Source organism: Apteryx mantelli, chromosome 14 (assembly GCF_036417845.1).
Source record: "Apteryx mantelli isolate bAptMan1 chromosome 14, bAptMan1.hap1, whole genome shotgun sequence".
Lineage (NCBI taxonomy): Eukaryota > Metazoa > Chordata > Aves > Apterygiformes > Apterygidae > Apteryx > Apteryx mantelli.
The window spans coordinates 18219102-18244074 of record NC_089991.1 but is presented as its reverse complement, the minus strand read 5'-3'; the positions used below and the strand labels follow the sequence as shown (position 1 = coordinate 18244074).

Below are 24973 nucleotides of genomic sequence, written 5' to 3'. Positions count from 1 at the left end.
GATGCAAATCCCTGTGTATAGGCCAACATTTTGAATACCAAAGAACATGTTTTTAGGCTCTCTCTACTGGGAATGTTGCCATCGCTACCAGGCTATAGCAGAAAGCAGCATCCCAAACGCACTGGTGTTCAATGGGTCATGGGGACATAAGACACCCCAGCTAGTCTTATCGATTACTCTTTTACCAAGACTTGAATATGAAAGCATGTTTGCCTGCTTCTTTACTGCATTATGCTTGTACTGATCACTTGTACTGATCTTGCTGGCAGTATGTGGACAACGGATGGAGTCAAAGTGTGTCTTCCATGGGGGCAAGACACTGGGTTTCTGGAAGCAGCCTGGGCATGGCAGTCACGTGGCCGCATTTCTCACCTGTGATGCTCCAGGCAGGCATTTTTGGTAGCTTCAGCCGAGATGTGACACACTATAAACTCAGAAATGACTGACCTAAAAGGAATTCCATGATTGCAAAGGGAAAGCCAAGCTTGGAAGCAAACTGAACTGTTTCGATGTGTGTTTGGCTGCACAGACCTCTTTGCTTTCTAAGCTAAAATTGCAGGTGGCTTTCCTCACTTCCAACCTCCAGATCTTTACTGCACTGCTATTGTAGAAGAAGGGTAGCTTTCTGTGTGCCAGACAAAAAAAAAATCATTTAACACAATGAAATGACTTCTAAAAAAATAACTTCAGGAAAGAAGCATGTTTTTCCATTCACTGCAGTGATATTAGAGCATGGTATAAATATACTTTATTATTCTAAAGCTTTGGAATTATTACCTGACAGCTTAAAATGCTGATTTAATGCAGCCCTGCAGAGAAAAGTGGTGGTTCTGTCATTACTGAGATAGCCAATACACATCGTAAAAGTGATGCATGGCAGCACTGAATAAGGAGCTGCACATCATTCATTATTACATCACTTTATATTAGGGCTGCGGGGATCAATAAAAAGCAACAGGACTAAATGCTGCCAATTCCCCCCACAGTCTTTTGATTGACATTATTTGCTCACAGGTGTGACTGAAATCTTGCCGAAAAATGTTGCCCACTCCTTACGGTTTGGGGAAGGCACACTTTATCCTTTTTGCTCTGTTTTGTCATCTCTGTTATGATAATCACAATATTCCCTGAGCCACCATGGTGTAGAAATGTGATTCAGACATGCAGAGCGGGAATATCAACCGTCCTGTGGCTGTGGAGGGTCATGATGGGGCCTCTTCCATGTGGAGGATATGCCTCTACATGGCTTCATCCACCCTACACCTTGCAAGTTAATAGATTTTGCTGTATTTCCTCCTTTTTGAGCCGGTCATTATGAGCCATGCTTTGAAGTGCAGACTGAGGGGTCACTCTTTTCTCCCTCCACTTCTCTCCTCCGAAGAGGCTTTCCACAAGTAGCCTCGTGGTGCCCCAGCCCTGCCAGGGCCTGGCTGGGGAGGAGGAGGAGGAGGAGGGCAGTGGCGATATAGCCGCGGGGCAGTGGTTTTCTCCCCTGAAGCTACCTCCCTCAGCTCAGCGGGTGATGTCTCTCCTCTCCCAGCTCTCAGCGCAAGCGTGCTGGTTCCACGCAAGGGGCTCAAGCAAGGGCAGAGACCCCTCTCTTACATATCAGGGAAATAATCATAGCTCTCCCCTTGTTTTGGTTTAAGTGATGCACTTTTTGTTTTCCAGATGTGCAGTAAAATGCAGCTGGGAGGAGTGAAATGTGTTTTATGGACTAAAATGTGTTCATGACTAAACATTTGTCTAAACTATAGACTCAGAAAGAGGCTGTTCAGCAATCCCAGAAGGTCTGGTCCTAGCCAGAGACTTTGGGACGTATTTTCTATGGTGAGGTTATAAACTTTGCAAGGCTTATTATAGAAATGCTGGTGCAACATTCATACAACAGACGTAAGAACTGTATTAAAACAAAAAAAACAACTGTTTGGAGGCTTGGGGGTGTCTCGTTGCATTTCTGCTCAGCGTGGCCATATCCCATAGTGGCAGGTACATGCCTCGCCTCAGTCTTCCCATGGGAAAGGATCAGGTTTGGAGACAGCGCTCAAGAATTGTAGCAGTATTTACCATGCCTTGTGAGGGAATGACAAACAGGTGGTGGGCTCAAAACTGATGGTCTTTTTCTTTAAATTTGCTGAGTTTTGTGGTTTGCTGGCAAATTATTTCCATTCGGGAGGTGGCAGCTCACTGTGTTCTCTGCAGCTGCCCGGGGTGAGCCTCAAACACTCAGTGGCGCAGAGGCATTGGCAGAGTCTTTTTTGCTTTCTTGCGTGGTCTGAGACATTGGAGCAACTGCCATAAAAAGCGTATTGCCTTTTGAGTCTGCAGTGCTGCTGCAAGGTTAGGGAAGATGTTGTCATCTTCAGCATCACAGGGAGAAAACTGTCTCTTCACCCAGTGCCCTTCTCCACAGAGCTGGCTGGGAAAAACTCGCAGTATGGGATTGCTTTGCTGGGCTCAGATTTAAGCAGATTGCAGGAGCCTGACGGGAGGGACTGGAGCATTTCTGGTGGCGAGAAATGTGCTTGGCGGTTCCAGGGGTAACCATGAGCACCTTTGCGTCCTAAATCCGATGGGGCACTCGGCCGCCTGGACGTGTTGTTACTGCAGATGTCACACCACTGTATTAACAGCGATCTGCTTGTGTTTCAGATGTGAGTGCTTGCCAGGCTACAGCGGCAAACACTGCGAGGTAGATGACGACGACTGCGCAGGCCATAAGTGTCGGCACGGTGCTGTCTGCGTGGACGCGGTCGACGGCTACACCTGCGTCTGTCCTCAGGGCTTCAGGTAGGTGCGTGGCACGGCTCGCACACACCGCCGCTGTCCTGCGCGGAGGGTCGGGACACCCTCTCCAGTGTCCCCTGTCCTCAGAGCTAACTGGCCTCTGGGTACGGTACTGATCCGTCATGGCTATGGGTATGGATGGTGCCGTGCTCCGAATCCTGGAGCTGAAGTAGGTCTTAAGGGGTTAACAGAAAACCTAGGGTGGATGATTCTTAGTTTGAAAATAGCAATTTGTCTTTTGTGCTGTGCCGTGCTAGTTTGCCTGTTTGCCTGCCCTAGCCTTTCCTGCTGAAACACGAGGTAAAGCACACACATAAACTCTACGGACATAAGCCCTGCGTGTGTGAGAGCGAGCGAAAGAAAATAAAATTACATATACGTACCCTGAGACCTGGCTGCAAGAAAATAGGATTGTGAATGTTTTGTGCCAGTATCTCTGTGCCCGTTGGTGGATAGGCTCTGTACAATTTGGGCTGTAAATATCCAGTCTCTGCTTCTGACAGCTGCCAATATATCCAACTCGTGGAAATCTCACTGTCTGTCAAAGATAAGTGTGCTTCTCCAAATGGATTCACTAATCAGGGCCTGAGGCTGGATACTGGCTTCCTTCCAGCCAGTCTTTCTGTATTTGAAATACACACATGAGACAAAGAGGAGTACCTGAAAAGATCAGTCTCGACAAAGCAGAAATTGCATGAACACTTATAAATCTTTTTCTCTGCCTTGTATCTGCAACTGTTTTCATTCTTCTTGCTTTCATCCTTACTCTTTTTTTCCCCTCCCAACACAATTTTTATTGCAAAGCAGACAGACTTCCCTGAATAGGCATTGATATATAACACGATGTCAGCCTGCGGTTTCACAGAATCAGACTTGTTATTTACAGGATATCAGATATCCTCTGAATTTCAAATTCATGCCCCTCTCACCGTGTTTCATTCTCTGCTTCAATCCTTTTGATGGCCTTAGGGATCTCTGAAATTGGTGCATGGAAATAAGAAGTGGTTATCCCACACAGGAATTGTAAATGTTCAGTGTCATCTAATTGGTAAAGAGTTGGAGCTGGGGCTGCAAAGCCGTATCAAGAGTCACGGGTAACTCAAGCCTGTTGTCTGCTGGTAGGGACTACGAGACCTCTGCTGCGGTGCCCTCTGTTTTAAGGCATGTCAGCAGTGGGCAGTGAGAAATGTGAGGTTTTTACAGTAAGTCAGGATCCTGGTGTTTGGCAGAGATTTTTTTTGAACTGTGACACAGCTGAGCTGGATCGCCAGGGTTAGGTGGGAGATTGGTCTGGTTCCCTCCTGTGTCCTGGGCAGCTCTTAGGGCAGTTCGTGCTGTGCTCCAGACTGGCTGTTCTCCAACCAGGGACTTCACGATGAGGACCTGGAGCAGCCTGGCTTGCTCCCCTTCTCAGACGAGGGGTTTTCATTCCACTCAAAGTCCTCCAAGAAGAGGAAACTTTCTCCACAAAGCTCCAGAATTCTGCTACTAGCTTAGACAACACTTTATAGCTGAAGGAAGATTTGGGTGAGCAATGTAATCTCATGGTCCATGCCACCTGCCTGAATTTCCTGGTCAAGATCCAAGGGAGCAAGTGTCTTGCAGGAAAGAAAAATCACAGTGGGCACTAACAGGTCTCATCTGCCAAGGCTGAGAGGGAGCTGAAGACTGTTGAGCTCTCCATGCAGAACAGTATCTGTCTTGTTTGATTTCAAGATTAAAATTCTTCTAACAAATTATGATCTCATAATTATTCTTTCCATGACTTCAGCCTTTTGTAGTTTAAAGGCCTACTGCTCTGAAGGGGGTTCTGATTTTTTTTCTCTTAAGATTGCAATTGCGAACGTGGTGATTGACGGAGTTCAGGCTTGTGAAGTGCAGGCCTGTAGACTCAGTTGTTCACAAAGTCTGCCCCAGGCACTGCGCTGTGAGGCAAGGAGGTAAGTTTGCAAGTATTTGAAGGATGCGAGTGTTGATGAGGAGAGAACACAAAGCATGATCTAACAAAGATAACCAGGAGACCTCAGATGATGATCAATACAGCTTTTTGGCTAAATATCAGGAATCTTTGCCCAACAGTGAGCTTGCAGAGTGACCTCCCAGTTATCTGGAGTTTACACTGTTGTAATAAATGCATAATTATCTAATACTTTTATGTTTATCACTATGTGGTATGTCAAGGCTGCTTAGAATTGCACAGTAATAAAGAGGTTAAAACTTAATGTCCTCACACAGATGAGGCATGGTTGGACAAATGGCCATCTCCCTTAATTCTTAGCAATGAAGGGCCCCACATACAAATGCAATGGGGATTGCAGGCCCAAAAAAGTGGTAGCACATACACACACACCTGTTCTTCCTTTCTGACGTTTGCTGTTAATGGCTCATTGGTAGCTGTGCTCCATGCAGCACTTTAGCTGATCACTCAGCGCCTTTTTGCAATCACATAATACGCTTTCTTCCTGAAATGCTTTCTGTGCGTTTTCTGCCCAATATAAAATCTGTTTACCTCCTGTAGGTGAACACATTTTCTAGAATTTGTGAACCCCGTCGTATAAACCTTCCCTTTTGCAATCTACCTCACAGTAGTGTTGTCCTGATAAACGTTTCTCTACTGGGGAAGCACATATTAAAATTGCTGAGCTTGATATAAAGCATTATTTCTCCATTGTGTGGATGTTTCAGAGTTCCCCACTGGGATAGTTTGAGATAATTTGGGATAGTTTGCAAGAAACTCAACAGTGATTATTTAAATAAATGAGATTGTACCATGCAGCATCCAGTCCTGCGGACTTGGCCAAGATCTGCAAGGCAGGCTATGCTCCACCTTCCACTGCTGGGGAAAGAAAAGGTATTAGTGTTTGGGGGTTTTTAAAGGCCTTGACAGACACTTCTTGCTAATGTAACTTCTAGATGCCAGTAGCTAACAGCAGCTAACTGTGTGGAGCCACAACTGCATGGGTTTCATGGCGAGGAGAGGCTGCAGAGGAAGTGCACTGAGAGCTCCGGGAATCGTTAGAGCAACACCAAGCACAGACACACTGGATTCTTGCAACATTTGCTTTCTGTTAGTAGAAGCTGCTGCAGGGTGCATGGTTTTTTTATTATTATTTTTAACTTCCATGAAATTAGAATTATGCACACAGACTTTTCTTCTGCTTTCTAGCTGTCCCTCCCAGACAAAACTGAATGGTTGGCATCAGATAGGACAGAACTAGTGGGCTGGGTTAGCAGTGCTCCTTTCTGCTAGTTATCTCCGGAAGACAAATGACGCCTGACGCGTGGCCAGTGGTGACAGCTGTTCGTGGGGCTGACCCCAGGTTATTCCCACCGCTGGCTCACCCGGCGCATGTTTGCCGGCCACCCACAAAGCGCTGCACTGGAGATGGAGATCATGCGCTCAGTGAAAGCAGTCTTTGGGTGGGAAACTGCCTGAGCTGGGAAGTCCACGTTAGTGCCTGGCTAGCAGCTGTGGGCCCTGCTGTGGTGAGACCCCCACCAGGCCTCCTCAGCTCTGGCCCCTCCGGTGCCAGGAGCTGGCCAAGGCTCGCCATCTGGGAGGCTTAGCTGCTGCAGGGACTACCTTGCACTGGCAAGATTGCTTTCTGTGCATCCAACTTCTGATAAAGCGGTTGCTGTTTTTTGATATTCCCTGGTTTTCTTGGAAAGGGGATTCCTGCTTGTCACTTGCTGAGTGGCTCTGTGACCACAGGGCTGTCCTGTCCTGTCCTGTCCTGTCCTGTCCCATCCCATCCCCCCAGCGTGGGGCCCTGGCGGGACTCGCGCCAGCCCCCTGGAGCAAACGCTCCCGCTCAGGACGGCACAGTCTCCTAGGCTGTAACTGCTCTATAGTTCAGGTGTGTCCACAAATAAAGGTTCCCAAGAACAGACTTACCTTGGCAAACACATAGGACTGAGCAAAGAGAAGCATGTCCCACGTGCAGTCATCCCCGAACCGTGCTCCCCCGCACCCTCCCGGTCCCACTGCTGAGCGCGGCGCCGACCCCCTGCGCCTCCCCCAAACAGTCCTGGGAGCGAAGCGTGAGGAAACGGCGGCCGCTGCCTGCCAGCAGTGCTGCCTGCCAGACTGCGCTTCCGAGAGACGTTTGTTTAAATGACGAGATTGGCTGGTCCCTCTGGAAGATTGTGCTCTTCTGGTAGAGGATATTTCCCGCCGGCTGACGGGGAGCGGTTGCTTTTTCCCCCAGCCCTTGCTGAAAGCGTGAGCAGCCTGTCTCCGTGCCCGCCCGCAGCCCCGGGGGATGCAGGGGACATGGGGGTCCCGCTGCCGACTGCGGCATGGCGGCGATGGGGGAAGCGTGTGGGGCCGGGCTGTTAACCCCTGCCTGACTCGTGCGGTGCACAAAGGCAGTTTGGGGTAATGCAACAAGAGAAGTGTTGAAAGGCAGTTTATCCTGAAATGCACCGAGAGGGGAAGCTTTGGTGCATTCAGGATTTAGCCCATCCATATTTTATTGTGTATTTCTCCCTCTTTTGCATGCTGCAAAGAGATTTCCAGAGAGGTAGACCCCGAACTTGCGCGTCGGCAGCAAGCAGCAGCAGGGAGACGTTCGGGCTCTCGTGCCACCCACCCACCTGAGCTTAAAATAACGCTCTGTTACTCTGTGCAAAATAACACACACGAAAATTTAAAATGGAAACCAGGCATCTGCGTTTCCTTTCTTTACAGAAGAGGAAGGTTCTGGTCTCGGTAGCTAAACAAGGTTGTTCTTGAATATGTAGTGGCTGTTTCGTTTGCTATTCTCGTGTCTAGTATTGGTGCTATTTACGCATGGAAATGGGCTTCGGTTTGTATTCTAATTGTGTCTAGTAAGACTGTCTATAAATTCCTTGAGCTTCCAAGTCTCACCTGCTTTACTGGAAAGGAATGAAATTTTTGGAGTTTTTTGCTTTGTTTTTATAAGAGGGCTATTATTCAGCACAGCGCGCCCGGCATGGCAGGAAATTCCGCATGGGATTTCGAGGTTCCAGCGCTGCTCACGGACCTCTCGTCACACGAATGGATCGGCCACAGTCCTCTCATCAAAGCCCTCGGGCGCCGCGCTGGCGAGCGCTGTGTGACTCGCGGGGCTCTGCCCGCACGGTGTGCGCCCGCCGCCCCGCAGCCCCCGCGCGCCCCCCACCGCACCGCCGGCCTGCGCTCCCGCCTCACCGGCTGCCAGTTTTTCACCGTTTCCCTGTCTGCCCCCTTCCAGCCTGCCGCAGACCCTGATGCAAAGAGTTTGTGCTCCTGTCAATGCCCAGAGGAGCTGCTGGGTGCGGAGAGCTGCTGTAGTCGGGCGCGTGGGGTGCGCGGCAGGCCCGGGCAGCCCGCCGGGTCGCGAGTGGGGTCTGGCGCCTTTGCAGCCCCCTGATTCCTGGGCAGAGGTTTTCTGTTTATCTTCTGCCGTTTAGTCTGACACGTGCCATCGCTGTGAAAGACGCCCGCAGCTTTGCGCCCCTTCGCCCCGTGCCCTGCTCCCCCCGGCTGCCTGGGGCGCTGCAGCGAGCAGCTGACCTGCCGCGCGGGCAGGCACCCGGGCTCGGGCGGGCAGCGCGGGCGCCGAGCCCCGGCTGCTGCTCGGAGCAGCCCCAGCGTCCGAGCTGGTAAGCTCAGGCACCGGGGCTGCGTTCGGCCCCTCGGGCGGCTGAGGGCGAACCGCAGGGCTCGCCTCCGGATCTGAGCATGGTTTGCCTTCCCCAGCACTGAGACCTGGTGTTTGGTTTGCAGCCACCTCTGGCTCTCGGAGATCTCGCTTCCCTTTGCGTTCTTCTGGTCTGTGACACAACCAGCCAGAAACTCGGCTAAAACAAAGCTGATGAGCCCGCTGCTGTTAGAAGTAATGGGTTGCCCGGCAAATAGCATGGTATCAGTGCGCTGCCTACGATAATTTCTAGCAGTTGCCCATCTGTTGATTCTGTGTTCTCTGATATACCGTAAAGCAAGTGAGGAGGCTGTAAGAAACACTAAAAATAGAAGTTATTCCCCTTGCTTGACACTGCTAGACCAGCAGCGGCAGGCTCAGGTACCAGCCTCACACTGAGATTTTTGGCTGATGAGGCTGGAGGGCAGGGAGAGCAGGCAGCGACGTCTCAGCTTTGGGCCGCGGTAGCTCCCGGCTTTTGCTGGGTTGGCTGCACGGCACAGCATAGGATCGAAGCAGCTTTGCGCATTCAAACACTATTTTAGCCAGACTGATGTACCCTGCAGAGCTAAATAACCAGTGCAAAGCGTAGTACACGCTGCTTTCAGTATTGGAATTGGCTCGTTCAGACCTAGCTTGGGGATTTCTGTACAGCAGGATGCTGTGTAGCTTTTATGTATGTAATCTGGCACGTGCCATGTGAATCTCAGTCACTATCCGGTAGTATTGTAACATCAGCACCTGTAAGTGTTTGCTTCCTCAAAAAGATGGTGATAACTGAGGCTGCTTTTTCTTTCCTTGGCCTTCTAAAGTGGGCTCTTCTGCGAAAACCCTCCGCCGATGGTCCTGCTGCAGACGAGTCCGTGCGACAACTACGAGTGCCAGAACGGGGCGCAGTGCATCGTGGTGCACCACGAGCCCGTCTGCCGCTGCCTGGCGGGCTTCGCCGGGCAGAAGTGCGAGAAGCTCATCACGGTCAACTTTGTTGGGAAGGATTCCTATGTGGAGCTGCCATCGGCCAAAATTCGCCCTCAGGCGAACATCTCCCTCCAGGTACGCCGTGCAGAACATCGGTTGCTAGTCCAAGGCTCTTCTAAGTAGTGTTGTTGTTTTCCTCCTGAAGGAAGAGGAGTTGTTGGCCGAGATGCAGACATGGTTAGAGCCAACTTGTGAGCCAGCTGGCTGCTCTGGAGTTGTTGTAACATTAAGGAGCAAGAAAGACATCGCCTCACCCTTTTGGACATGTATCCTACCTCCATAATCTCACCACTCTTCTGTTCCCAAGACTGGCAGTGTAACTGCAGATGATATCAGCAAACTTCCCTGTCGTCTTGCAGATTTACAGCATAGTGCAGTCTTTCATCCTGCAGAAATTAGTGCTTAATATTAGGAGACTTATTAAAAGAGGCTGCTCTAAATGGCCTTTCCAGACATTATTTTGCTTACTCGTTTACTGTGCATGTTCACAAGATGAAAGGCTTGGGATTTTCTTACAGGCCTATTGTTACACTTAAATTTGGTTTGGGGTCTAAGGTTCAAAAGGCAATGGAAATTAGATACCATAGTTACCATGCTTCTACTGTGGTGTTTGTGTTTTTTGGATCAAAAGTATTTTGGATACTCGGTCCAATATCATGTTTAAGTGATTTGGAAGTTATTTGTATTTGCAATTTAATAGGCATTAAATTGATGTAACCCAAAGTAAATGAAGGAATAATCTTTAGCTTTGTATTTTTTTCTAAAAAAGAGATGGGTGGAACACACATGAGACATAATGCATCTATGTCTTAGGCCGCTGATTGTTAATCTGGATTATTTCCATGCTGGACTCACCCTGCAAAGGGAGCATAACATTTCAAAAGTTGTGAGAAGAAAGACCATCTCTGTATATTTATTTTATTATATTTATTTTCTCAATTCAAAGAGACTGTATTCCGTAGTTGGAAATCATATTCTGGACTTACTTCTTTAGTTTAATTGTAATTAAAATACCAATGTCAAGACATGGAAAAATGGACCAAATTTCCATAAAGGAGTAGATTTTTAAAAGCTTATTTGGGTGGTTCCTGCAAAATTTATTCTAATGAGCAAACTACATACTTAATGTTTATCTTTTCTTTAATAACTTGAATATAAGGTTTATATGAAAAATGAAGCCCATTCATGTATATTGGACACTTTCAATTATTCTTCCAAATTCCCTTTTATTTAGTATCATACAAAGGATTCTAAGATATTCTAAAATATGTGCATTCCTGAAGGTTCCACTACACCATATCTCAACCACAGAGCAGAAAATCTGGACACTGTCTTCTTAAGGAAAGTCTACAAAACATGCATTACATGAGCCATAGCCTGGAGAATAAAACTGGTTATTACAGCAAGTACATGCAGATGATGTTCTCTCTTCTTGTTTCCCAGGCTGAATATTATTTTTGCATCCAGCAATTAATTGTCAGGGAATTAAAATTAGAATGCAACACTTATTATTAAAACCAGATAGAAGAACCTTATTAAAAGTGTTAAAGAAAGTAAAACTAATCTTTTAAGGGCAGAAGGATAGTATTTAAGTAACATGTCAATGCAAAAAGAAATTTACCGTTTAGTTTTGTCATTTAACTACCATTCTAAACAAATAACCAAATAGCCTCAAGAGACATATACTGTGAAATAATAGAGGCAGGTTCTACCCAAAGTCCCCATTAAGTCTCTTTTTTTTTCTTCTGTGCTGTAGAGATAGTGAAGAGGTGGAGACAGGGAAAGTAGAGTGTTCAGATCTTGATTCAGTCTTCAGGATTTTCTTTTCTTGATGTGCCTTAAAGGCATAGGGACGAAGGCTACTGAATTCTGTTGTGACTCTCTAAATTTCCCACTTGATCTCAGCATGACTTGCTAATAACTCGAGTGAATAGCTCATACTAGACGTGGGGACAGGTCCTTCTTTCCTCCTTTTTGTTCGTAGAAAGTTTGTGAACAGATCAGCATCTTCTGAAACGCTTTTGCTTCTAACTGTGATAAATTCCTCCTACTTCCAGAACGGATCTTCCAAAACTCCAGTTCAAGCCAGGGTAATAACTGAGAAATGACTCATATGTGGCTAAAAATACAGCCACAGTCTAGTGAGAGGGAGCAGGGACCAGGTTCCCCTTTGAAGCAAGGGAGCCCTCCCGCCGCGGGAGGCCAAACTGTTGGTGTATGGGCCCACTCAAGGTCACCAAGGGCTTTTTGGATCTCATGTTTCTTCTTGTCTTTGTTAGTCATATATATGGTTTATTAAATCATATTTAAACTGCACATATGGTTTCTATATTATTTTAATGTATGCTTATTGTGTCTATTTTAGTCATTCTTAAGCAACCTTACCTGGCTATTAATGTTTCGTAGGTAGCAACAGACAAGGACAACGGCATCTTATTGTACAAAGGAGACAACGATCCTTTGGCTTTGGAGTTGTACCAAGGACATGTGAGGCTCATCTACGACACGCTCAATTCTCCACCTACCACTGTATACAGGTAAAGGCCTAAGCTATATCAAGATAGAGTTGATTACCAAAAAAAGATGGAGAGGTAGGAATTTTCAGAAACGTGTGGGAGAAGAACCTTTTGTTTTACTTACTGCATCTCTTTTATCTATGCAATTAGATAAGAAAATAAGAATAAGTCTTAGCTAGGGGCTGTGTGGTTAAAAATTTAGTTTTTGGTAAATGTTGTCCTTGAAATAGTCTCAAGGAATCAGTTTCTCTTATGTTGATATTTACCATTAATGTACTGTACCAAGGCACAACAGTGACTGTGCAAGTGCAGGATTAGCCTGTGTCAAAGCAGGAGAAGGGATGAATTCCTCTATGGGGGGAAGGTTTTTAGAACTCTCACCTGTATCAGAAATAATGACACAAGCCATTGCAAAGCACAAATTACAGACGTGGGCTGTAGGGCAGTCTGACCCTCAGCAGCTTGACCTCTTGGCGTGCCAAACAGCACAGTTTCTATTCATTAGTCACAAGAAGAAAAAAGCAAATGTAAAAGCAAAACCCGTATGCAAAAGGGTTTCCTTAGAAAGGAAGGATGTGCTGCTCGTGTCTTCCTTCGTTTCTTTCACTAGCCCCTCTCCCCAGATTAGCTGCCTTCTGATAATTTTTAAGCCCTGATGTTCCAGCTGGTTCCTTGTGTCCACATGGGGCTTTGAGGGTTCAGTGCAGCTTCATGGCATTGCATGTGCGGAAGAGATGCCTTTCCCAGCCCGCCTTCTCTTTCAGGGAGAGCGTCCTATTACAGCAAGGGTAAGGATGCCACTAAATATCATATCATAATATCATAATATCAATATCATAAATATAAAGTATAAGGATGCCAACAAATAATCACCAGCCAGGATGCTCCTTGTACTTTTTTTGGAAGGTGTTCTCAGCATGCAGTAAAATTCCAGTTCTCCAGAAACATGGTAGTGGTTTGTAGTTTCTTTTAAGGAAACTGTGATATTTGTAAGAAAATGAAAATGTTGTTTTTTATTCTTTACTGCATAAAAGCAAATGGGATATACCAATGCAAGGATATTGCCAGGAGGAGCAATGGCTTGTCCACTGTAGGAATGACAAAAGTGGTTTGTTAGTGCTTTTCACCAGTAGGCTAGGTGTGAAACATTTCTCTGTGTGTGGCCGGTAATCCTAACTGATTTCACGTTAGAGCAAAGCTGAAGGTGTTAAATGGTTTTATGCCCCTAATTAGAACATAGGGAAAGGCTCATCATGGGTGGGCAGCACGCGAGGCGGCAGATCTGGGTGGATGCTCACTCTTGTTGTCAGGGCAGAGCGGCGTGGTGGCAGGAGCCGTTTTCACCATCACAACGCACTATGGATCTGCTGCCTTCTGGCAAAGTTGCCAGAGCTGGTGAGCGTCAGTGTCCTCATTATTCCTGTGCCCTTCATATTGATCAAGGAGGAGGTCTCCATGCAGACTGACACCTCATTACCATAAGATTAATGGCCTGTTCACTACATTTTGTACTGTGTCATCTGTTGAGATGGTAAAGTAGCTGCTTAATACGATGCCCTTTCTGAAATGTCACTCTAATCTTTTATTAGTTTAAGGAGTGGAGCAAAATGGGATTAGCATGGAGCTTGATGGGAAAAGATTAGGTTGATTGAGAAAAACTGCAGCTAAAGAATGTCAGAAAGGGCCTCTAAACAGATTAAAAGACTTGTTTTCCTTAAGGGCTGAGGAAGGGGGAGGAAACCTGCTTCTCTCCTTACAATCATAGGATTTAAGGCTAGAAGGCATGAGTGGATCCAGTTTGACCTCCCTGTATATCCTGTTTGACTTTTAGCTAAGGCACAAGCTATGTTTGGCTAACGCCTGACTTCCAGCTAGGCGCCCAGTTTTGACAGGAAAACACCAAGTGATGGAAAATCCCCCGTTTCCTTTAGTAGCTTGGACAATGGTCAATCATTTCCATTGTTCAGGCATTGGCCAAAATTTCTAATTTGAGTTTTCCTAATGCTTTACGGATGTTTGAGAGGCTTTCTCCAGGGAACTGCAAGTTGTGTTATACCCGGTGCTGGCTCCCATGAGTTTATCTGTACTTGTATTGCCTCCTAACTCGTATTTTGTTGAAATGAACAGCAGAGTCAGTGTGAAGCATTTTATTCAAACCTTAAGCATTTTAGGGACTCTTTCCTGCAGCTTCTATAACTTTTCATTTTGCGTTAGAAATAAGGATACTAGGAGAACACACAACATTCAAAGCTCAGTCTCACCATTGGTAAAACCATTTGCCTTTTGTGCCACCTACTCCTTATTCCCTCATTCAGATGCTTCATTTAGCTCTCATCCTCAGCAAAAGTGGACTGTTTGACTTTGAGTAGCTCTGCTGAAAGACTGCTAGAGTCATTATCACTGGCAATATCCGGAGCTGCGGTCCTCCAAAGGGGTCCGCTCCTTGGAAGGGATGAGCAGTGCTTTGGCTCTTGCTTTTCTTCAGAAGTGTCTGCCAAAAGAGGAGGAGGCCTTAAAATATTGCCTGCTGGGAACTGTACCAGGAAATCTATCACTGACCTGGTTCCTGTACTGTAACTGCGACATTTTACTGGCTATTTCTGGGACCCCCATGATGGGATATGGGAAGTCACAGGCATCTCCGTGATGAGTTTCATTAATGATGCTGAAGAACAATACAGGCATACCTCGTTTTATTGCACTTTGCTTTATTGTGCTTTGCAGATATTGTGTTTTTTACAAATTGAAGGTTTGTAGCAAGTCTATCAGTGCCATTTTTCCAACAGCATGTGCTCACTTCATGTCTCTGTGTCACATTTTGTACATTGTTTTTTTAGACATAATGCTACTGCACACATAATAGACAACAGTATAGCGTAAACATAACTTTGATATGCACTGGGAAACCAAAAAATTCGTGTGACTCACTTTATTGCGATATTCGCTTTATGGCGGTGGTCTGGAACCGAACCCACAGTATCTCCGAGGTATGCCTGTAAAATTAGCAAGCTACTTGGCTAACTCACGTAATATGTTTAGGGATGATGCCTGTTGTCAGACAGGTTTGGAAGCTAGTATCAGGTAAAGCGTACTTGTAGGCAGTTTTCAGAAGTGTTCAGCTGAGGGTGCTGGGTGGGTGAAACAGTGGATCCCATTGCAGAATCCTTCCCTATCCCGTAGGTATATTGCCAGGGTTAATGTATGTTGCAAGACAAATTGTGTGTGTACTCTGAACTTTACCTGCTGTAATGTGTTCTGCAGATGGGCTCACTTTGAAAAATTATTTAGGAGATTGTCTGAGAACAGGGATATGGCATAATAGCCAGGAAAGAGCAGTTTATTTTATCTGCTCTGTGAGCGCATACTGTCTCTGGCTGTGGGAGCAGACCTGTTCCTGTATCTCATTTGCTTCTTTGAGCAGATTTGTTTAAGTAGAGATACAGTGCAAGGTTAGTCCAGAAAAGCCCAAGATTAACTTGCTATAGGTTCAGATTTGCTTGATATGTATCCATTCCTGTAGTATGTCTTGGATAGAAAGGTTAAAGTTGCAGTTGGAGTTGTCTTGCATTCTAGTCAGCTAAAGTTAGCAAAGATCCAGTGGAAGCAATTGCATAAAATATATTGTCATTTATCAGCAAATAAGAGGGAAATGCAAGTTAGTGCATGAATAATGGTAGATTGAAATCCTCCTTTTAACAGAAAACCCTACTGATCTATCACAGGAACTCTTCACTTGTAAGATGTGCAATAAAGGCTTTCTGAACTTCATAGCGAACATCTTACAGAAGACCCACTTTGTAAAGTAGCATTCTGATATGTTGTTTCTTTTATTCTATTTAGCTACTCTGTAGATACATAAATGAGAACAGAATTCTGTTTCTGAGTGCTTTATGGACCTCTTGATTTCTGGACTGGTGAGAGTTACTCTTCCATACCATGACAGTACTTAATAATGAGCCAACAATGAGTTGTTGAAATAAAGTAAATCTCTCAGATATCCTACCTTAATTTAAGATACCACCTGATGATGAATGCACTGCTTTTATTTGCCAGAATGCTGCAGTTGTTAAAACTTGGAATTAGCAAAAAAGCATTTCAACTTTGTAGTTTGAGCTGTCAGTCATTGAAACTGATACCTGTTTAACTGTCTTCTACAGGGAGAGCTTCGTATTTTCCGGTATCTCTTCCTATATCTTGTTCTTGAACCAGAGATAAGACCTTACTTGTAATTTCTTTTTTATGATAGGTTTTATGCTACTATACAATGATACTGATTTGAATGCTAGATCAATCTTTCATTAATAGAAATGGAAAAGAGAAATTTGACATTTAAACTAATGATGTAATTCCCTCCTGAGTACCCAGATTGCCATGTTGCATACAAACTGTCATATCTGGTAAAAAGCATGATGCAGCTGTTACTGGTGTAAAATCATATGTTTTCATGCATGCTTCCTGGCAGCAGTGAAAAAGGAGGCAGTTAGGAAAATACAAGAATTCATTGTGTTTGTCTTTCTGCAGCGCCTACACCCAAACTATATTATAGTTCTTTATATAAGTATTCTTCTATAATCTGTTTTCAAAAATGCTTCATCATTAAAAATATTTCTTACAGATTGTATCATGCAATTCTAGTTGTCTGGCTAATTCTTACAGAGACTAGCTGGATGTTCTTGTGGTTAAAGCACAAGACCTCAAGTCAAGGGAGTTTAAATTCTTACTGTTTCTGCCTCATATTTGATGACTGTGGGATGACACATTAAATATGGGTCTCTGTGCATGCTGAAGGTGTTTGGGGAAGGTGCTAGGGGTCTCCAGGAGGTGAGGCAGTCCTCCCTTCTCCTCTGGGTGGTGGGGCAGTGGTGGTCCAGCCAGCATGGCCACCACTGTGCAGTTGTCTCACAACAGATTCCTGAGTAGGCAGCTCCGAAGAACTGAACTGGGTAATATTCAAGGAGTTTGGCGTCTCCATTCAGATTTCTAAGACTTCTCCTCCACCCATCTGGTGTTGAGGTGTAACAGTTACTTTGGCGAAGGAAAAACTTCTGCATCTACTGAAGATCAGGGAGATGGGATTTTTCTGTAATTGCCTCTCTGTAATTGCAAATGCTTACCTGTGAAGGGGCCTAGGAGCTTGCATCATTAATACACTGCATTTTAGGGAGGAATGTGCTGGAGGAGGGAAAGCATTAGTTATTCTTAGAAACAGTATTAGGGCTCATCAAACCCAGTATTTGCCAGAAGTGTCTCTGCAGAGCTAACTGCGTGACTGGTCCTTTCCTTCATAATACCTTCATAGCCTGCAGCTGGTGCTGGGCCTGTCCCTGGTGGGATTCCTGTTTGATACTCCTGGATGGTCTCTAAATAGACTGTTTTTGGGAGATTTCTATGAGGCATCAGTGAGCCCTTAACAATTCTGCATATTTGCAATTCATTTTATTCTCTCTATCACGCTCCCTTATTTTTTCAGGTACTCCTTAGGGAATTTGCATCAAATATAATGAAAGCAGCTGGCATTAATCTCTGACCTGCACAGTAAATGTTGTAAATTCTGAATGTACTTATACATCTTGCATGAGCCAAGGCAAAAGACAGATGAATTATTTCTTACTTTTATAAAGGGCTCTGGTGTATTTGAATGGAACAAAAAAGACAAGTGTTTGAGTTCTTGTCAAACTATAAACATAGTATTTCCCTAGTTTTCCTTGGATTTTTGTGAAAATGTAAGACCAAAACCTTAGAACATCATCAAATTTTTATCATTATGTTAAGAATCAAATATTTGCTTTCATGAAATTCAGAAACATTCTTCTGGTGAGCTGAAGCTTAGAGAAGAGTAAAGTGTTGTCCTTCAGGCTGCCTGAGGCCTTAGCCAGCAAAATCTTGTTCAGCTGAATTAATTTTTATTTGTAAATCTCTTCAGTATGGATCCAGAATCACTGTGCTCCTGACCCACAGCTTTATTTCTAACCTCATTTGTTATACTACTGTTGACCTTATACCTATGCGTTGGGTGTTTTAAGAGAGAAATTCAAGCCTTTCACAAAGCAAGTCAGGGTTAGCATGTCTATTTAGCAGATACAGGCACTGAGGAATAGCTGGCCCAATGCCACTTGAACTGTGGTAGTGACAGAAATAGAAATGAAGTTCTCTGAGGTTCAGGCCGCGTTCAGTAGGGCCCAAGCCTTCTGGATATCATCCCAAAGTTATGCTCAGAAGTCTCCTGTCCGAACAGCAGTAACACAAGTGCTGCCAGGGTACCTGGGCTGCTAATTCACAAGAAGAAATGTAAGTGACACCAACTGATTTGTGTCTTCCCCTCGGCACTCAGGACTGAACTTTGGAGAACTTAAGCCACAGTTTGTGAAGGCAATAAACACAGTAGATGCTCTTCCTCCAAATAGGCTTTCATGCCCTTTTAACTAATCATTTGAATTAACTCATATTACAACCACTTGACATCAAAACAGGGGTGTTGTTTGTATCCTTTTAATTAGGAATGTGGTCATCTATGCTATTGCTGACACCTTTATCACTGTTTTTTAAAAAAAATCTGAATATTGCTGTGCACAGAATAATAGTAAAAATGTAAAGAAGTCAGCAAGATAACAGTATTAATCCAAAGAAGAAATGAGAGGTGAGGAGATAGCGATAGTTCATAAATAAGCAAAAAAGTGGAGGGGAAAAAAACACAAAGGAATCAATGTGTTGAAACAGTCTGAGTTCAGTCTCTAGTTAGAGTCTACTTGTACGGCATACTGCTCCCATGCAGTGCCTTGCCCTCGTGACTGTAATGGGCACTTGCGGGGAGCAGGCCTAAAGAGGGAAAGCAAATCCTTCACAGCCATGATATTTTACTTGGCTGTAGGAGAGGGTTAACCATTTTAAAGTATTTTTGAGAGCATAAAAAAGGAAGATATTTGTTCTTGAAAGCATGCTGTGTTCTAGGAGCAGCCCTGCACCTTGGAGGTACTTGTTGGTTTTCAGGGTTAGTAGTCTTGGGCTTTTGTAAAATTGAATGCACAAGCCAGAAGTTGTTCTCTACAGTGGTATTTGACTATAACTAAAAGTATTATTATAGCACTATCATCAAAAGAAAATTGCTGCTGAAAATGCAGGGCCCTCCACTATAAAGGAAGCATTTCCTGTTTGTAAAAGTAGGCAGTTGGGTTGAGTTTTAGCCAGTTCAGTTTGAGCTTTAACACTGCCTAGCCAAACCAAAAGTAGTTGTGAAATGAGAACCATTTCTTCCGCCCCAGCAGATAACTTGATTTAGTCATTGGTCTCTCCATAACTCGGCCTCGCTCTCTCCTGTAGTGAGAGCATCAGTGGGACTATGGCAGTGGTCCTGGCAGCTCAGGAGCTTTGTAAATGATTACTGGTGTTAGTCCAGCTTCTGAGGAGCCGGGTTTGTTCCTGAATGTTGGAAACATGGCCTTGTGCTGAGCTCTCTGTCCAGTGAGTAACCAGGAGAGAAGTGTGCGAAAGTATTTTAAAAGGTATTTTCTTAATATACCGTAGGTCCCTAGTCCGGTAGTGCATTGCTGAAGCTGGCCAATACCGATTGCTTCAGAGGAGGGTTGAAGAATCCCTGTAATAGACAGTGATGGAATAAACCTAATCATAGCCAAACTAATTTTATAAACTTCCTATCCACTAATGGCTGGCTTATGTCTTGAATCATGAGGTTTTTCTCTTACAAAAAAAATGTAGCAAGCCAATGTAACATGTTTATTTCTTCTGCCTATAAATTTGTTGTAAACATGATGACTAACACAAAATATAGATGTGTACCATGTGTGATAGATGTATATAGCATTTATGCAAAACCCCAAGTTCTGGATTCAATAGATGACAGTTTCTGTTAGAACAAGTGCATGCAGAATTGGTGTTCAGGATTATCACACAGGTGCGGTTGATTCTGTGCACAATTGTTTCAGTGCTCCTTCCCAGTATAAAAATGAGACGCACTGTTCTGCATCTGCCAGGATGCCCCAAAGCCTCTGGAAAAGGTGGTTGAGATAACTGCTGTTCTCAGGGTTTCCACATAGTAACAGATTTTGTTTATTTTTATCTAAACTTTACTTATTTTTATGCAAAGTCATGCAACTATAGGTATGTTGCCACAGATGATGTGAAAACAATTTCATTTCCTGACCATGTATTAGGTTTCTACATGGACACAGTTTTCTTTCTTAGGGTTTAGCCTCCAGTTTCAACTAGAAAGCTTCATTGTCTGTCTGTCTTTCAGTTTGGAAGCACTTTTAATTCTGTTCTGTGATGGCCCTGGTCACTGTGACTAAATGGCCGATACCTTGGTATTTTCACGAGAGGAAAAGAGGATAGGTTGTGTGTAGTATTCCCTCTGGTAAAATGACCCTGTGAAGACACCTGATAAACCTCCTCCTCAGAAACAAGCTGAGATTTGATATCTGGCTGAATGGCATAGTTGTTTTCAATAGTGTTTAATACTAGCACTGAACAGCGTAAAGCCAAGCACCATGTTTTGTTTTGAGCCCTGGTGGAGCAGGTCGGGCTGTCCCACACGTCCTGCTGTGTGCCCCACAGCAGTGTCCATGTGCAGGGAAGCCTCTCCTCCTCCTCTGAGGATGTGGCACTGCAGCGCTGGGACCGGCTGCTGCTATGTCAGGGCTTGCCCTTCTCTGCAAACTGATGTTTGCAGTCTAACTTTTTCAGGATAACTGATTTTATGAGCCCTAATAGTATTGCAGAATCTATATGTGATCATTTTTGCATTCTGTATTTATTTGGTTTGTTATATATTTTATATGATGCATGTTACAGTAAAGATATTAAGAAGCAATTGCTCGTTGTGCTGAAATACGCTGACTGCCGGGATGTGCCAGCTTGTTCTCGGGCAGTGAGACGGGAAGGCAGCAGCATCGTGATCTGCCTTTCAGGAGAGCCCCTGACTTGAAATGCTCATTCAAGCTATGTTTATTGCCATTGCACTTGCTTTTAACAAATTTTCAGTTAGCAGAACGAAGTATGCAGCTCTGCAGAGACACCTTGATAGTACAGGGGGCTGCTACAGGCTTTGTGCGGTTGGAGGGGGGTGTCAGACCTTCTGCCCATGCTAGTGAAGCTTTGAGAATTTACTGCAAACAAGGTCTGTTTACCCTCGCCATGAATCTGACCCTTTTATGAATAATCTGGGGAAAGGGGTCAGGACTGTGTGAATTGCATGTTGCGGTGGTATAAAAAAGGTCCTTGTTTTTCCCTTAGAAGGTCTGTAATACAATAGCTTTCACTGTTGGCAGGGGTGCTGCAGGAATTGAATTATGAGTGGAAATTAGATATGCATAGCCTGGCCAAATGATCATTAAGGGAGATACAGTAATCAGCTGCCAGTGTTTAGGGGTTGTAAACACCAAGAAGAGAAAGATGGGTGGTCTACTGAGTTAAGTACAAGAAAAGGAATAAAACCAAGCAAATGAAAATGTAGGTATCAAGGAACAAAAATCTTAACGTCAGGTCTCCCAGAGAGCACTCAACACTGGAGTCATGTAAAACAGGACTGAAAATAATAAAGGAGAGTAAGTTTTGAGCTGAAAGTGAACTTGAGTGCTTTAATACATCTTTTTCACCTCTTACTTCCCTAGTTTTGTGTTTCATTAACATTTTTCTTGCTTTTTCTCAACATGTTTTTTTTTAATTTGGCTTCTGAAGATGATAGTGCTTGAAGTGATGGGTTATTGTAGAAACAGCACAAACATGACTCCAATTATGGTTTTGCCTTTGTTGCCATGGAGAAGTTTCAATCTATTTTAGACTGGGGACTGATTATAACTGTAACTAAGGATGGGAGGTAACCGTAACTTGGAGAGATGAAAAACCATCACCACCACTGATACCTGAAGTAAGCCCGGTGCAGAATGACTTTCACCACTCCCAAATCACTAACGCCTTAATGCATTTCCTTGCAGCTGTAACGGTGCATTTCTTGATTTTGGTACCTCTTCTCCCATGCCTGCCGTTTTCGTGCGTCATAAACTGATTTAGCTTTTGGACAGGATTTCTGGTCATTCCCTTCTACTCTGAGTGTTTTCAAACACTGCTTAACTTCAGTGTACTCTGTGGCCTTCACTCCTCAGTCACTTCCCATCTTCATGTTTGCTTTGTTCTGCGCTTCAAATGAGGCATGTCCCCATTAAGACAGAGGTCAGGAAAATCTGGAGATCATAGTTAATGAATTGATGTCCTCATTTGCATAATTGATGGCTATACATTTCCTCAGTGACATGGTGTGCTGTGATATTTAAAGCTATTTTTGTTTTTGACTCCTCTGCCCTGCTGTTCCCTGCTGTCTCCACTAAAGGTACGTTACACATCAGCGAAAAACCACCACCCCAAAGCCCAAGTTTTACAAGCTCAAATTGAATGGTTTAATCCTTTAATGCATTTCTGTTCAGTGGCATATTTGCAGTGGCGCAGCTCTAAATCTCTGGTGGGTATTAGAGCAAGGGGAGGCAGTGTTTATAACAGCAGTGTGTGTTTGGGCCTGAAGTGGAGAGGAAAGAAAATATAGGAGGCAGAAGAGAAATAGACCAAAAATGAGCAAGGAAATCTGTTCTTTCATGTATTTGCTGTGTTTTTAATGTTTAATACACATCCCTTCCCTTCATTCCTTTGTGCTATGGAGTCTGAGCCCCTGGCAGAGATGGTGTCCATTGCGTGTGTGTGTGGAGGGCCCCATATGAGGACTCCTTTTGCCCATCGCTCTGGAATTGCTCTGATGGATGAGGCCAACTCCCTGCAATATGATGTTTTAATGGCTCTTCCATAGACCCTTCTCTGCTGGGCTCCGCTCCCTGCGAGAGCCGCTCCCAGCTTCCCACGTTGGCATGGAGGGAACATGAGGTGCTGAGCCCAGTGGTGTTCTCATGAGGTTTGGAAGTTGTGCTCTCCCCACATATACGCTTAGCTGCGTCGCTCAGGTGGGTTGTTTTATCTGTAGATTGTTTGCAGGAATCTTACACAGATTGCAGACACTAAGAGCAATATCCACATGGCTGAGATTTCACCCAGGTCCTTGCATCTCTTTTCCCCTGTAGGCTTTTTCTCAGTGATTCTCAGCACAGCATTTAGACCATCTGAATCCATTTTCAGAGGTTTTCAGAAGTGCTTAGCTTCCTCTATTGACTAGGCACAGGAACCTGTAGGGCGTTTATCTAGACCTGAAGACATACCTATAATTCTGTGGAATAAAAGTCTCCAGTGCATAGAGAATTAAAGTAGGTGATTAGGTGCCTATAAGAAAAAGAGGAAATCAGGGAATCCTCAGTGAAAATAATAGACTATCCAGATCTGGAGGAGACATCATAACCTATAGCCTGAGCCTGTAACTGCTAAAGCTATAATTTCAATGACCTTACAAGTTAAGCTATCTGGATCATTGAGCAGTTGAAGGCAATACCTTCCAGTAATTTCTCATGTGAGGTTCAGTGATGATGATTAATAGTGCTACTATTTTCCTTGTGTTATTTTTGTGTGTAGGCTTCAGTGCAATGTGAAGGGATGCTGCATTGCTTGAAGATTACAGTAAAATAAAACTTATTCCTGAGTGTACTGCTGCTGCTTCGGTGGTATTTTTGGAAAGAGTAACAGTCTGATCTTGTTTTAGTATTTTCCTGGGTGTTTTTGCCAGATTTGATCAGATGCTACAACCAGCTCTCAGCTGCATAGTATAGTATAGTAATGAAAGGCTAGGGTAACCTTGATGAAAGGAAAATAATGCATTGAGCGAGGTGAGCGACGCTGCTGGTTGTGGAGCAGCACGTTCCCTAAGCGAGAGCCTCCCGGAGCCGCTCAGTCCGGCAGTGCGGAGCAGGAATGCAGCTCTCCTGCCTTGGGACCTGCGGGGGCTTGCTCAGATGTGGATCTTCTCCCTGCACCGCTGGAACAGCCGATCCTCCTGCTGAAGGTCAGGATTTGGCCATCCATTACTTCCTGTTGCTCAGGGTAACTATTTCTAAGGCACCAGAAGTGACTACACTTGGATGGTAACTGAAATGGTTTCTCAGTGTCTAGTTTGTAACAAGCCTTAAGTGAAAGTCCTGTCAAAACTGTGAGAACAGTGTATATGAAATGTCTGTGATGAGATGGGCCCTAAGCAAACTATTTATGGCAGTCAGTGAAGCAATTCCCAGGTCCTGAAGAAGAATCTTTCCATTTTATATAAAGCTGGTCTTTTGGCTCCTTTTACTGTTTATTGTTAAGCAAGCTGCATTATTAAATTAAATTCCTGGAAATCCTTGCTTACGCTTCAAATGTTTACACTTAAACGTATTCCTCCCTTTATTTAACAAGACTATATTGGAAACTATATAATATCCAGTGGTAGTGGCCCACAATAGTGCAAATGTAAGTTGGCTAAAAATTCATGACTCTTTGATAGTTTGGAAAATCTCAAAAAACAGGACTTGGTTTTGTCAGTGCCCCTGAAAAAGAAGTTGGTGCAAATCCAGCAGCCATTTTGCTTCTTCCTTCAGTTCCTTTCCCCTCTCCCTTGCCTTGCTCAAACATATTATTTTGATTTAATCATAAAGCATGAAAACCTTTGCAGAAAGGAAGGAGTTGTGTAAGATCAAGTCAGCTGTCAGGTGTGTGACATTAGAAGATCTGCTTTAGTAAATAAATTCTAAGCAGCAAGCCAAAATAAACCTGCAGCATCAGCTTGTAAAAGTTCTTCTGCCTCTCTCCTGAGTGAGTAATAGAGTGCAATATTCATTTGTGAATGAAGCTGTAAAAAGCCCAGGTTTGGGGAGCGAAGGAGAGGAATGCAAAAGCCTTGCTGCTTTTCCAAAGCACTTTGGTCCTTCTGTGATACTCCATCTCCCTCTCGTGGTCAGATGCTGATTTGGTTATACGCTACAGCTACCGCAGCGGCAATTTTGGACTCCTTGCCTCGGGGCTTTGCAGAGCCATAAAATGTTTACACCTTGCTGTTCCTGTCTTAATCCGGCAGCTCATGTTCGCCACATCATTGCCAGTGTCAATACAGCAGGTTAAAAGCTCCCGCACCCG

The 24973-nt window shown here is 44.5% G+C and overlaps 1 protein-coding gene across 4 annotated transcripts in view; it reads left to right on the top strand.

Moving 5' to 3' along the window:
• The window catches only part of SLIT3 (slit guidance ligand 3), a 517687-nt gene that overhangs the window by 479035 nt on the left and 13679 nt on the right, over positions 1-24973 (top strand). For all 4 annotated transcript variants that reach the window (XM_067304842.1, XM_067304843.1, XM_067304841.1 and 1 more), the window contains 3 exons: positions 2653-2790; positions 9245-9485; positions 11817-11947. In XM_067304842.1, the coding sequence (XP_067160943.1) occupies positions 2653-2790; positions 9245-9485; positions 11817-11947 (510 nt within the window). The remainder of the gene's footprint in view (positions 1-2652; positions 2791-9244; positions 9486-11816; positions 11948-24973) is intronic.